Below are 14043 nucleotides of genomic sequence, written 5' to 3'. Positions count from 1 at the left end.
CGATATGTTCTCCAGTCAGCAGCTTGTACTCTGACTTAAGTCGGGTCAGTGACAATTGCCCCTTGTTCATCTGGAGGATGGCTTGGAGAGTCTTCTGAAAAAGTTCAAGATCTTCCATCTGTGGAAAAACAAATTCAGAGATAAACAAACAAACAAGCTGAAGCTTTTATTCAGTATGCTTGCTCTAGGGGTTGTATGAAGCGCCTTGAGGGAACTTTGTTGTTTTTTGCCGCTATATAAATGAAGGGGGAAAAAAAATTGAAATTGGAAACTGACAAAGTGAAAGTTGGAGATGTAGAAAGTGAAAATTATCATCTGTGTCACATCACATATAAAATGTGGCCTTTATGGTCCACTGATGGATAAAGTCAAACTTGAGTAAATCTGCAGTTACTTGGTGGAATATCACTTTAATTTCTCCAAATTATTTTAACATGACAGAATATTTTTAAATGTCTCTTATGTGACTTTAAATCTAAAACAGATAAATTATTTGACAAATCCTTTCCATTCTGTTATTTTGAAAATCTAATGTCTAAAATACTGCTCAATTCAATGCATTTTAACCAGCCAACAGTTACAGTATCTGAATAAATGTCCCCTGTCTGTCTAACAGACCCACAGACAGCGTCAAGTTACCCAAAACTCAGAGAAAGAGACTTTGAATGTTCACAATAATCCGAAATAATTATTGAAGGCGTCTGCTGCTTGATTTATTACTATTTATTTATTATTTTGAAAGGTTTTATCTGAGTTCGCCAATCACAACTATATTTTTTTCTTGAACTGTAAAAGCAAATCAACAGAAAAGTTGGATGGTGCGAATATTTAATTTTTTTTTACTTTGCTGTAGACAAGTGAAGATGTCCAGTTATTATTGTTGTTCCAAGCACATCCAACTGCTAACTAGTTGTGTGAACTAAGTATTATCCACCACTGAGTGAAATGATGTTGGAGCGACTTGACGTCAGGTGTCACCCATGGCAACCAAACAAAACAAAACAAACAAAAAACTCCTACAACAACAATAACAAAATAAAATAAATATGGCTATATAAAAAAAATTATTTTGAAACAATTACTCAGGAAAGAATTGTCCAGTTTAACTGTAAACAAATGTTTACAAAGTGATTTAAGTATCAGAAGCCTTATTGATTTATTTTTACTCCAAATAATTTATGATGAGTCAAACATCCCCGTTCAAGTGAACCTGATTTTGTAATTTTTATTTATTTTTAAAGGTATGACTGGAGGTTGCCAGTGACTATGATCAAGTACTAAAAGTCATTAATACTGTAGAAAGTCTTACTTTGCTGTTAACAGGTCAAACTGTCCAGTTATTAGTGTTGTTTCAAGCGCATCCAACTGCTAACTAGTTGTGTGAACTTAGTGTTAACGTTGCTGAGTTAAAAATGACGTCGGAGCGATTTTACGTCAGGTGTTATGGCAACCAAAACAAACAAACAAACAAACATATGGAGGAATAAGAGTGCCAAAATTAAATAAATAAATACGTCATTAAATAATTACTTAAATGTGTCATTAATTAATTCAATGTGTCAATTAAATAAATACATCATTAAATAATTACTTTAATGTGTCATTAATTAATTAAATGTCATTAATTAATTTTAATTGGAGAATAATTACTTAAATGTGTAATTAATCAATTAAATGTGTCATTAATTAATTTAAATTGGAGGAGTAAAAGTGCCAAACTTAAAAAAATACATCTTTAAATAATTACTTAAATGTATCATTAATTACTTAAATGTTCCATTTATTAATTAAAATTGGAGTTAAATACATAAATAATTATTTCAGTATTTAATTATTACGTGGTCAAAAACATATTATTTCACATTTCACTACTTAATTAATTATATATATATATATATATATATATATATATATATATATATATATATATATATAAAGTTCCAAGAGGGGTCTGCAGGTGGCGCCAGCGCTCGCAGAAATCTCTCGTGCCGCGGGACAAAAAGTGATGCGCTGAAGCATCTTCACTCAGTCGGTGGATGGAGCGGACGGACGGCGATCCTGCCGCCAAATAACCGCAGAGTCCGAAACAACAAGTGCGCTCTGAACAGGTAGAAAGATTTTTCCGCTTTTATTCGCACATTTGCGGCTCTTGTGTTAAAGTTACACCGTCCACCTTTCAGTTTTGCGGCTTCTCGAATGTTTGTGCGACCTGAGCGATGAATGAAAACAAAGCAGCCGAAATTTTTCACTCGCCTCCGCTGGAAAATGTCGAAATGCGTTTAATTCACTTTTTTTCGTCTTGTTTACATGTTGAGTTTTTGAGCTGTAGGGCTAAAGAGACGAGCATTAACATAAAAGTTACTTTTATTTATCAAAAGTGTCGCGCTTGCGTCACGCTGCAGCTAGCATGAGACAATTATTTGGAACTTTTTTATGCATCAACCCTGTGGAATTCTCTCCTCAGAACTTAAAGAGGAACTTCTGACATTTGAAGACATCTCTTACACGGAAGCCTGTCGTCTCTAAATATATATATTGCAGATATTTGGATGATGATGACGCACAGTTAGTTTTGTAATTTAGGCTGCCGGTAAATGTCTGTCTGTGCTATTCTTCCGGCACTTCTGCTGATTAGACGCATTGCACAAGCTCCGTACATCGCCCTTATACCTGTACAGATGATACTGATATAGCTGGACAGGAGTCTCGATGGTTCCGGACCTTTAGACGCCTGTTTATCTACTTTAAAATGAGCCAGGGGCCAAACCTTGTCCTGGACTGGCTCTCAAAGCTCCATTTGGCTCATTATGCCCAGTCATTCATGGACAATGGTTATGATGATTTGGAGGTGTGTAAACAGATTGGTGAACCGGACCTGGATGCCATCGGCGTGTGCATTGAATACCACAGACAGAGGCTGCTGACAGCTGTGCAGCGGCTAAAACATCAGGACGAAAGGAGAGCATCCAGCTACTATTTTACCTTGGAGCCTCTGGATCCTTCTTGCACCCACACTTCACAGCTGCACAGAGAACATGAATTCAGGAAGCCCAGGACACCTATAAGGACCACAGGAAGTCCTGGAAACCATAACTCAAGATTCTTTGATTGTACCGACTTTGTGACCTATCCCAAACTCAAGCTCAAGGTACTGATAAGGGATAAACTTACAAAAGATGGCGTAAACCTTGGAGAAGCACCTTACACCCTAAAGGTAGGTGATGCTTTTTTGCTTTCTGTTGGGATGTGTTGATACTGTGTGCTTGCTGTCTCATGCAATTTATTACGCTTACTTTGTTATTTAAGTGAGTAGAGTGTGTCAAATTTATTTGATGGTGCTGACTGCTACTGTTTCCGTCAAGGAGGTGATGTGATCACCAGAATTTCTCTCATGGTTTCTTGGTTTGTCAGTCTGGTAGCAGGATTACACAAAGTTTTCAATGTATTCATTATATTTTGATGTTAATCAGGATCAAGACATTGATTCTGGATCATTTTTGTTCCTTTCTTAGGCGATTGAGCACCCCTCCCCACCCCCCCAAAAAAGTTCATCTGAGCTCCACAGAACTTGCTGAAATGTGTAGTGATTTCTTAAACAACACAGAGACCCCTGCCTTTTCATTTTGGTATTGATCCAGGTTGGATCAGTATTTTCTGTATTTTTTTTTTTTTTGTCTTTGTCCACTAGCTGGATTATCAAAGTGTTTTCAGTGACTTTCAGCAAAGCTTGTTTGGACTATCAGTCAAGAAGAATCCATTACTTTTTAATGTTTATCAGAACCTGCATATGCACTTTGGATTTTGTTAAACTTTCTTTTGCATATTCAACATTTTAACCAGATTCTCAGACTTTTTGGCCAGTGTCTGCAAAGCTTGAGTGAATATCTTTCATCACAAGCAAAAAAAGAAGACATTTTTTGGGGGGTGTGTGGATTATGTATGAATTAAAAATAAACCAACTTGTGAGTATAGTAAGATGAGGTAGTTTTTGAGAGTTATATTTCTAATACAATGATCTTGATGAACCCTCGAAATCATCTACATTTGGTGATAGATAATCACTGATCTTTTGTGCAACATTACAGTGAAATATACATTTTTGTAGTAGTAATTTAAAAGATTTTAGGAGGATTGTTCACAATTAGCACAGGTACTATATGCTCTGGGTACTTTTCTGGCTGCTTATGTTGTGAAAGTGTAGGAACACGGACCCACAACAGGGGGCGCAAATGAACGGACAATGGAGAAAGTCAAATAATAAAGCTTTACTGCTGTGAAACTTGCACAACAAACACAACTGATTACAATTTCGGGAACAAGCCGAATTCCAATGGTGTCGTGTGGGCAGGCTCGAAGGTAGGAGACGTCTGTCCAAGTCGAACCGGAACCACCCGATTTCCACCGCCACCGAACCCCGGGAATACTGGAGCCGCCAAGTCCCGAACTCCCAGGTGGCCACTGCCTCCGCTCGTCGGATCCGGTACTGCTGGCGAGGAACAGAAACAGTCAGATGTGGGTGCGGCTGCACCCAGCAACACGTAGGGTGGAAACACCACCTCCACCTCTTGTCAGATACAATACTGCAGTGTAGGAATGTGAGTACTTATCCAATAACGTCCAACACAGTCTTCAGCTATCCTATACACAAGCAACAAGGTATTAAGGTTTTAATCAACAGAATGATTGGCTGAGTTCGTTACCTCTTTGGTAGTGCGATATCTCGGCAATGAGGTGGAGATGCCGTCCTGCTGATATATCCCTGCAGATCCGGTGATTGATGACAGCTGTCGCAGGTGATGGGTGACAGCTGTCACCCTGGCTGCTCCTGTGAGGTGGCAGCGCCCTCTGGTGCCTGGAGCCCGCACTCCAGGCAGGGTGCCCTCTGGTGGTGGTGGGCCAGCAGTACCTCCTTCTTCAGCGGCCCACACAACAGCTTACTTGGTTTCTCTGTCAGAGGTATATTTTTGCTACAGCTTTAAGATGATTATTCATTATTTAGAATCTCATTCTAATCGAGCTACTGGTGACACTGTACGTATTCTGGATCCCAGTTAGGTATTTTGTTAAATTTCACTTTAATTTTCTTGAATTTTTAGATTTACGAGTGTTCTTTGAATTACTAATCATATGAGATAGATGTGTGATTTTAAATTGCACATTAATTTTAGACTGTTGCGAGAGTGAAAGAAAACTATGTCCTTTCATATCATTTATGTCTATCGCTGGCTTTACATTGTGTGATTAAAATTTGAACATGAATACTATTAAATACTATGACTACTATTTTATATATATATATTAGGGATGTGAATCTTACAACAACTCATGATTCAATTCGATTCCGATTCTTGGGGTGATGATTTGATTCAGAATCGATTATCGATTGATAGAGCTCTGAGAAATAGTTATATTACTTTAAAAATGTTTATGTTTAAGAAAATGCAGCTTTACAAGGTTAATCAAGTGATTCTAAAGATATAAATTTACTTATCCGCTTTGCTCGTTCAGAGTTGGCTGGCAGTTTAGTGAAGTGATGGAGTGTGCGCTGGTCAGAAGTCTCCTGTTGCTCCACTTCTTTTAGCTCCGGGCGATGCTGTAGTATGTGGTCTTGAGGATTTGAAGTGTTTCCGAAGTACTTGACTTTCATTTTGCAGATTTTGCACACTGCATAAGTCATGTCAAGCTCCTTCTTATGCAGCAAATAATAAAATCCAAAATGCGCCCAAACATTTGCCTTCAGCAAAGACGGTGCTGGCTGAATTAGCTCTTTGCCCGCCATGCTGAGTTGCAGCTCACGAATGTTTGAAGCACACGGACCCTGCCCTAGCAGGGACGCTGCAGTACAGAGGCCATTGCCTGACAAACAGTACACGTAGCGAGTAAGCAAGAAAATGTTAAAAAAAAGCTTTTTAAAAATCGATTCTTGAACATTTTGGATCGATTCAGTATCTTAATAAATAAGAATCGCGATTCGGACGTGAATCGATTTTTTTCCCCGCACCCCCAATATATATATATATATATATATATATACTTACTACTACTTAACTACTACGTAATTACTATTCTGCTCCAAAGATACCACAATTTTGCGGCTCATTAAATTCTATGTACCTAATTGTGCTCAGTGCACCATGTGGTCATTTATGATGTAACTGTTAAGCACCAACTTGGTGTGGAGCAGGTTGTCGTTAAAGACTTAATTTAAAATAAGGACATTCACATCAGCCTGATGTGCTCTGTGGTAACAGCTTTTTGGAGCAGTTGGGTGTTTCAGGTTCATCGGATTTTGCCCCCATTAAATGGATGCAGAATGAAGGTTTGTAGGGCAGCACAGCTTATTTTCATTAGAGTGACATACAGTAGCTTCAGGCCTTCAGGTTTTGCTCTGCCAGCAATATTCGGGCCTTCACTCATTTTTTTTCTTATATTGCTCAACATTGCCAAATAAATATCTAAATTTAAAGGGCATATTGTACTCCAATCAACACTGTCTTTTAAAAAATTATATACCAGATAATGAATCATTACTTCCAACTCTTTTACTTGTGTGAGTCCTGATGTAGCTGATAAAAATAAAATTAGCCATACAGGGTCTGAAAAATGCACACAGATTCAGACCTATTTTTAGCCATAGCAGTAACGTAACCTAAGATTCTAACTATTGCCTGACGGAAGGTCGCTCCACCTGTGTTCACTTCATGACTTTCCAGTATACGAGGGCTGTCAATAAAGTAACGGTCCTTTTTATTTTTTTCAAAAACTATATGGATTTCATTCATATGTTTTTACGTCAGACATGCTTGAACCCTCGTGCGCATGCGTGAGTTTTTCCACGCCTGTCGGTGACGTCATTCGCCTGTGAGCACTCCTTGTGGGAGGAGTCATCCAGCCCCTCGTCGGAATTCCTTTGTCTGAGAAGTTGCTGAGAGACTGGCGCGTTGTTTGATCAAAATTTTTTCTAAACCTGTGAGACACATCGAAGTGGACACGGTTCGAAAAATTAAGCTGGTTTTCAGTGAAAATTTTAATGGCTGATGAGAGATTTTGAGGCGATTCTGTCGCTTTAAGGACTTTTCACGGTGCGAGACGTCGCGCAGCGCTCTCAGGCGGCGTCATCAGCCTGTTCAAGCTGAAAACCTCCACATTTCAGGCTCTATTGAACCAGGACGTCGTGAGAGAACAGAGAAGTTTCAGAAGAAGTCGGTTTCAGCATTTTATCCGGATAGTCCACTGTTAAAAGAGATTTTTTTAATGAAAGACGTGCGGACGGATCCGCGCGTCGGGACGCAGCCAACGCGGTGCGGCGGCACAGGAAAAACACCTCCGTGTTGATAACCATTTGTAAAATCCAGGCGGCTTTTGATGGCTTTCAGTGGAGTGAGTATATGAGAAATTGTTTAACAGGCAGGACATGTTCCAACTTGTCCTTAAGGCTTTCAACAGAGGTGTTTTTCCTGTGGCGGAGTGTCGCGGCGGCTGCGTCCCGACGCGCGGACCCGTCCGCACGTCTTTCATTAAAAAAATCTCCTTTAACAGTGGAATATCCGGATAAAATGCTGAAACCGACTTCCTCTGAAACTTCTCTCTTCTCTCACGACGTCCTGGATCAATAGAGCCTGAAATGTGGAGGTTTTCAGCTTGAACAGGCTGATGACGCCGCCTGAGAGCGCTGCGCGACGTCTCGCACCGTGAAAAGTCCTTAAAGCGACAGTCTCACCTCAAAATCTCTCATCAGCCGTTAAAATTTTCACTGAAAACCAGCTTAATTTTTCGAACCGTGTCCACTTCGATGTGTCTCACAGGTTTAGAAAAAATTTTGATCAAACAACGCGCCAGTCTCTCAGCAACTTCTCAGACAAAGGAATTCCGACGAGGGGCTGGACGACTCCTCCCACAAGGAGTGGTCACAGGCGAATGACGTCACCGACAGGCGTGGAAAAACTCACGCATGCGCACGAGGGTTCAAGCATGTCTGACGTAAAAACATATGAATGAAATCCATATAGTTTTTGAAAAAAATAAAAAGGACCGTTACTTTATTGACAGCCCTCGTACACAGTCAATCTGGGCTGCTTTTTGTCTCCAAATGTAATATAGCTTTAATTTGGCTTTCAAATCAAATTATATTTTGTCATCAACATAAGCCCATCTCGTCTCGTTGTAACCCCAGGTGTATTAAAAAAAACAAAACAAAACACTGCATACGTCTCAATAAGATTTAATACTAATGATTACATACTGTGCAGCTGGAAAGTATCCACAGCACTTCTTATGTGGGTGTGATTGGAGAAATTGTGCACAGTGCAAGCTTTGCATTTTGTATCACCAGTTATACCACTTCATCATGAAGCTGTATAGAGGAGGATTTTCTTAAGAAGAAGACCTGAAAGTTTAGCTACAAATTGCCAGAAGGGGCATCTGAGATGCAAGCCTAGATTTGATCTGTTTTAGTGAAAGAATATTCTTCTCCGCTCTACTCCACTATGAAGCTAAGAGTAGTGGTGGAAAAATTTGCACTATGCACAATTTCTCCAATCACAGCCACATAAGCCTATAACTTTTTCTGGGTTGTCTGGGTGGCTTGGTGGCTTTCCTCACTCTTCTCCTTTTTGCACAGTCACTCAGTTTTTGAGAACTATCTACTCCATGCAGATTTACCATAGAGTGCCATACTGTTTGTATTTCATGGACAAGTGTAGTGCATTTGATGTCTTTCGCCACTGTCTCTGTTTGTGGGGGTGTAAAAATAAAACCGCCTGCTTGGGGCAGAATGCAGAAAAGACAAAACACTCTGGCTTGCGAAGTGGCGTCTGGGTATATGTATGCGTGGGTGCAATTTTAGCGAACCAATAAACAATGGATGTTATGCTGCAATGCACCATGGGAGTTTTGGGGTTTGAGGCTTTTAAATGTTGTTGTTGTGGTTCATGTTAGTTTAACAGTGTTGTTAGTGTTATTAATTTATTGTGTTTTTGTAGTTCAGTTAGTTTAATTACTCACCGTGAGTGAGTTAAGTGTTGGCACCATGAGTGAAATGTGTAGTGTTTTTAATGTTTTCCACCACTGTCTCTGTTACATTAAAATCATCTGAGTGCAGCAGGATGCAGAAGAAACAAACAGATGTTTGTGCATGTGTGCAATTTTAATCATGCACAAATTGGGGAGAGGTGACATTTGGGTCAAGGACGAACGGCACCAAAACCAAATATTTGTAGAGAAGCTACATGTACGAGGTCTGTCCATAAAGTATAGGTACTTTTTATTTTTTTCAAAAACTATATGGATTTCATTCATATGTTTTTACGTCAGACATGCTTGAACCCTCGTGCGCATGCATGAGTTTTTCCACGCCTGTCGGTGACGTCATTCACCTGTGAGCACTCCTTGTGGGAGGAGTCGTCCAGCCCCTCGTTGGAATTCCTTTGTCTGAGAAGTTGCTGAGAGGCTGGCGCTTTGTTTGATCAAAATTTTTTCTAAACCTGTGAGACACATCGAAGTGGACACGGTTTGAAAAATTAAGCTGGTTTTCGGTAAAAACTTTAACAGCTGATGAGAGATTTTGAGGTGATACAGTCGCTTTAAGGACTTCCCACAGAGCGAGACATCGCGCAGCACTCTCAGGTGCCGTCGTCAGCCTGTTTCAAGCTTAAAACCTCCACATTTCAGGCTCTATTGATCCAGGACGTTGTGAGAGAACAGAGAAGTTTCAGAAGAAGTCGGTTTCAGCATTTTATCCGGATATTCCACTGTTAAAGGAGATTTTTTTAATGAAAGACGTGCGGACGGGTCCGCGCATCGGGACGCAGCCGGCGCGGTGCGGCGGCACAGGAAAAACACCTCCGTGTTGATAACCATTTGTAAAATCCAGGCGGCTTTTGATGGCTTTCAGTGGAGTGAGTATATGAGAAATTGTTTAACAGCTGGACATGTTCCAACTTGTCCTTAAGGCTTCCAACGGAGGTGTTTTTCCTGTGGCGGCGGTGGAGCCGACGCTGCAATCCGCCCACACGTCTTTCATTAAAAAAAATCTCCTTTAACAGTGGAATATCCGGATAAAATGCTGAAACCGACTTCTTCTGAAACTTCTCTGTTCTCTCACGACGTCCTGGATCAATAGAGCCTGAAATGTGGAGGTTTTAAGCTTGAAACAGGCTGACGACGGCGCCTGAGAGCGTTGCGCAACGTCTCGCACCGTGGGAAGTCCTTAAAGCGACAGTATCACCTCAAAATCTCTCATTAGCTGTTAAAATTTTTACCGAAAACCAGCTTAATTTTTCGAACCATGTCCACTTCGATGTGTCTCACAGGTTTAGAAAAAATTTTGATCAAACAAAGCGCCAGTCTCTCAGCAACTTCTCAGACAAAGGAATTCCGACGAGGGGCTGGACGACTCCTCCCACAAGGAGTGCTCACAGGCGAATGACGTTACCGACAGGCGTGGAAAAACTCACGCATGCGCACGAGGGTTCAAGCATGTCTGACGTAAAAACATATGAATGAAATCCATATAGTTTTTGAAAAAAATAAAAAGGACCTATACTTTATGGACAGCCCTCGTATTAGCTAACAACACTGAATAATGGACACTGATATTTACATTCTGGACTCACACACCAATTCAGCAGGGGGCAGTAAATTATCTATATATTAAAAGTGTGAGTGTGTGATTCCTTGTATGTGAGAACTTACTTGGCAATAAAATTGATTCTGATTTTACTGATTTTTTTTTTTTTTTTTTTTTTTTAGTATTTACTAAGTTCAATGTAAGTACATAAAATAATTGTAAATACGTTAAAAATAGATGGATGACACAAGAAAATGAAAACACTTATTTCCATTGTGGTCTATTTAAAAGTCAAATGACAAAATAGAAATATTATTAACAATACTACTACTAATAATAATAGTAACAAAAGCAAGAGATTTCTGAGGTCTGCTAATCCAGATCCGGAACACCTCCAAAATTTAATGGAATCGTCCATCCCCTAATATCTGTCTGTGGTGCAAATTTGGTGAGAATCCGTGAAGTAGTTTTGATGTAATCCTTCAAAGCGTATATAAAGTGAAATCTTGACGCAGAATCCGGATCCGGATCACCTCCAAAATTTAATGGTGTCTTCCATGGCCTAATGTGTATCCATGGTGAAAATTTGGTGAGAGTCCATGAAGTACCGTAATTTTCAGACTATTAGACACTAGTTTTTTCACATGCTTTGAACACTGCGGCTAAAACAGTGATGTGGCTAATTTCTGGATTATTACAGGCATTCTCTTACGTCAGTTGATACTGTCAATTGATTTTCTGAAAGCTGCGGTCCTCGTGCGGTGTAAATTCACACACAGTGTAAATATAAGGTCTTACCTGTTCATTTTAGTGGATTAATTAGGGAATAACGCTGTTGTGTTTGATGATTTGCTGATGTTCATGTTGGTTATACAGTCACAAATTGAACTTTACCGGTGGTGCGTTAGCGGAGCCAGTAAAACAGATATTTGTGACCGTATAACAGCATGAACATCTGCAAATCATCAGACACAAGGGGGTTATTCCCATTCTAATCCAATTCCATCGTTTGCATGGTTTATTTTTCTGTAGGTAATTCGGTCGGCGAGGCTTACCGTGAGGCAGCATTGCTCCAACAGAGGTCAGAGCGCGGAGTAATCCATCAAATGTGAAAATCCATCAAATGTGAAAAGGTAATTCTGTATGGTAGCTTAAATTCACCCATTTTGGCAGCGGTGGCAGCGGTATGTGACTTTCTCTCACTCTCAGCTAACAGCTAGCAGCGCGTGCAGCCGGTGTTCTGTCGACTTGTGCGTCTCGTTTATAAATCGACAGTTCCGCATCCCAACAATATTGCACGTGTGATTCCGCGGAAGACAGGAATGACATCTCGACAGAACACCGGACAGGGTGCGGAGTAACACATCCAAATGTGAAACATTTGAATATTTTGCCACCGTTACCCTGATATTATATGGTCTGAAATCTCACACGATTGACCAATCAGATTTGCGAAAAAATGTAATTGGATTAGAATCATACATTAATTCCTTGTAGTGGCTGAAGAAAAGTCCCTCTCTGGCACTTTGCACCGGAGTTGCGCCGTCAGATCAGTTGGTGGAGCACAGCCTTCTCCCCCCACCAGTTGTCTGTTTTTGTGCAACAAGTTGAAAAAGTCACAGCGCCTCATTAACGTCTCATTTGCCACGGACTCCATCCAATCCTGGCTGCACGCAGTGAAATCTCAAGAAAAAGTTAAAATGACTCAGTTCTCTGTGTGGAGCAGAGTCACCGTGTACATGCTGGATGATGTGCGCGTCAGCATTTACGTGTCATCTTTAGGGGAAAAAAGCACTTAGAGTGCGTATTTAATTAAAAGTTAAAAAAATTTTCTGTCAAACATCATTCTATGTAAATATCTCATGTTACATCGTGGAGACCCGCGGCTTATAGACATGTCCGGCCTATTTATGTACAATTTCTTTTTAAAATTGGTGGGTGCGGCTAATATTCAAGTGCACTCTGTAGTCCGGAACCTACAGTAGTTTTGACGTAATCCTTCAAAGACTATATAAAGTGAAACTTGATCCAGAATCCGGATCCGGATGCAGATCACCTCCAAAATTTAATGGTGTCTTCCATGGCCTAATACAGTGGTTTTCAAACTGTGAGGCGTGTGTTGAAGATTTCGTCAAAATCCTTGTAGTAGTTTTGGTGTAATCCTGCTAAAAGACAGATAGTCAAATAAAGAAGTGCAATCAGATATTTCTGACATCCACCAATCTGGTGTTGCAGATTGAGTGGTCTGCCTCTAAAAATTGGTCCACCCTGCCTCCACTGCGCATGCATCATTTTGGAGCTCAGCCGCTCGTCAAAGACAGAGTCTCTTCACCCAAAGTGATCAAATAGATTAATGTTATTAACTATCAGATGACAAGTTAAAACCTCTTAAATCATTCTATAGCCAGTTTTAAGCAGAAACGAGGCGATACTCTGTGACGCTTTGAAATGACCGACGCGCAGTAAATACATCAGCTAGCAGCTCATGTAGCCTCAGCACTCTGATCACTTCCCCCGTCTTTTATGATGAAATAATGCTAAATTTATGTGGAAATGATTGTTGTACAAAAGCTTCAGATATCTGTCGTTGAGATAGGTGATGACTGGAGTGCAGTTTTAAGAAGAAACAAGGTGATAATCCTTGAACCGTGGCGAATGACGCATGCGCAGTGAAGGCAGGGCGGACCGATTTTTAGTGGGGACAGTTTGGTCTGTGACACCGGATCCGGATCACCTCCAAAATTTAATGGAGTCTTTCATGTCCTAATATTTTTATTTGGTGCAAATTTGGTGAGAATTCGTTAAGTAGTTTTGATGTAATCCTTCAAAGCCTATATAAAATGAATGTTAATTCAGAATCTGGATCTAGATTACCTCCAAAATTCAGTAGAGTCTTCCATGCCCTAATATCTATCTATGGTGCAAATTTGGTGACAATCCGTGAAGTAGTTTTGACGTAATCCTTCAAAGCGTATATAAAGTGAAATCTTCATCCAGAATCTGGATCCAGATCACCTCCAAAATTTAATGGAGTCTTCCATGGCCTAATACAGTGGTTTTCAAACTGTGAGGCGTACAGTGGCACTCTTAGTGGCTCATATATGCATACACATACACAGACACACAGCTGAGTGATAATTGCAGCCCCACGTGTGTCCGCGGAGAGCATGTGGGCCACACACACACGTGCGCTGCACTCGTGCTCGTGAGGAACACAGCACTTCAGTCTGTGTTTGCTGTCCAGACGTTTAGACATCGGACAGTCTGCATCGCCTATTATGGCCGTCTGACAGCAGTCTGTGTCATCTAAACTGTTGTGTACCTGTGCTTTGGATGCCTTCGTGCACGTGTGGACGACGTACTCTGACATGGCTGACCACACCTCTTTTCCTCCCGACTGCGTCGGATTATGGCAGTATTTGGCATTTGGCAATTATGGCATGGTTCCTCCTCCACATTCTTGCTATGTGTGACGG

The 14043-nt window shown here is 40.5% G+C and overlaps 1 protein-coding gene across 3 annotated transcripts in view; it reads left to right on the top strand.

Moving 5' to 3' along the window:
• Positions 1-2021: 2021 nt before the first annotated feature.
• The window catches only part of LOC117532108 (SAM and SH3 domain-containing protein 1-like), a 172617-nt gene continuing 160595 nt past the window's right edge, over positions 2022-14043 (top strand). For 2 of the 3 annotated variants that reach the window (XM_034195362.1, XM_034195361.1), the window contains exon 1: positions 2699-3214. In XM_034195362.1, the coding sequence (XP_034051253.1) occupies positions 2750-3214 (465 nt within the window). In that variant the 5' untranslated portion in view covers positions 2699-2749. Of the gene's footprint in view, positions 2109-2698; positions 3215-14043 lie in introns of those variants that run through there. The other variant, XM_034195364.1, reaches the window with a different exon arrangement.

Source organism: Thalassophryne amazonica, chromosome 19 (genome assembly GCF_902500255.1).
Source record: "Thalassophryne amazonica chromosome 19, fThaAma1.1, whole genome shotgun sequence".
Lineage (NCBI taxonomy): Eukaryota > Metazoa > Chordata > Actinopteri > Batrachoidiformes > Batrachoididae > Thalassophryne > Thalassophryne amazonica.
This window is presented reverse-complemented; position numbering and strand designations above follow the sequence as displayed.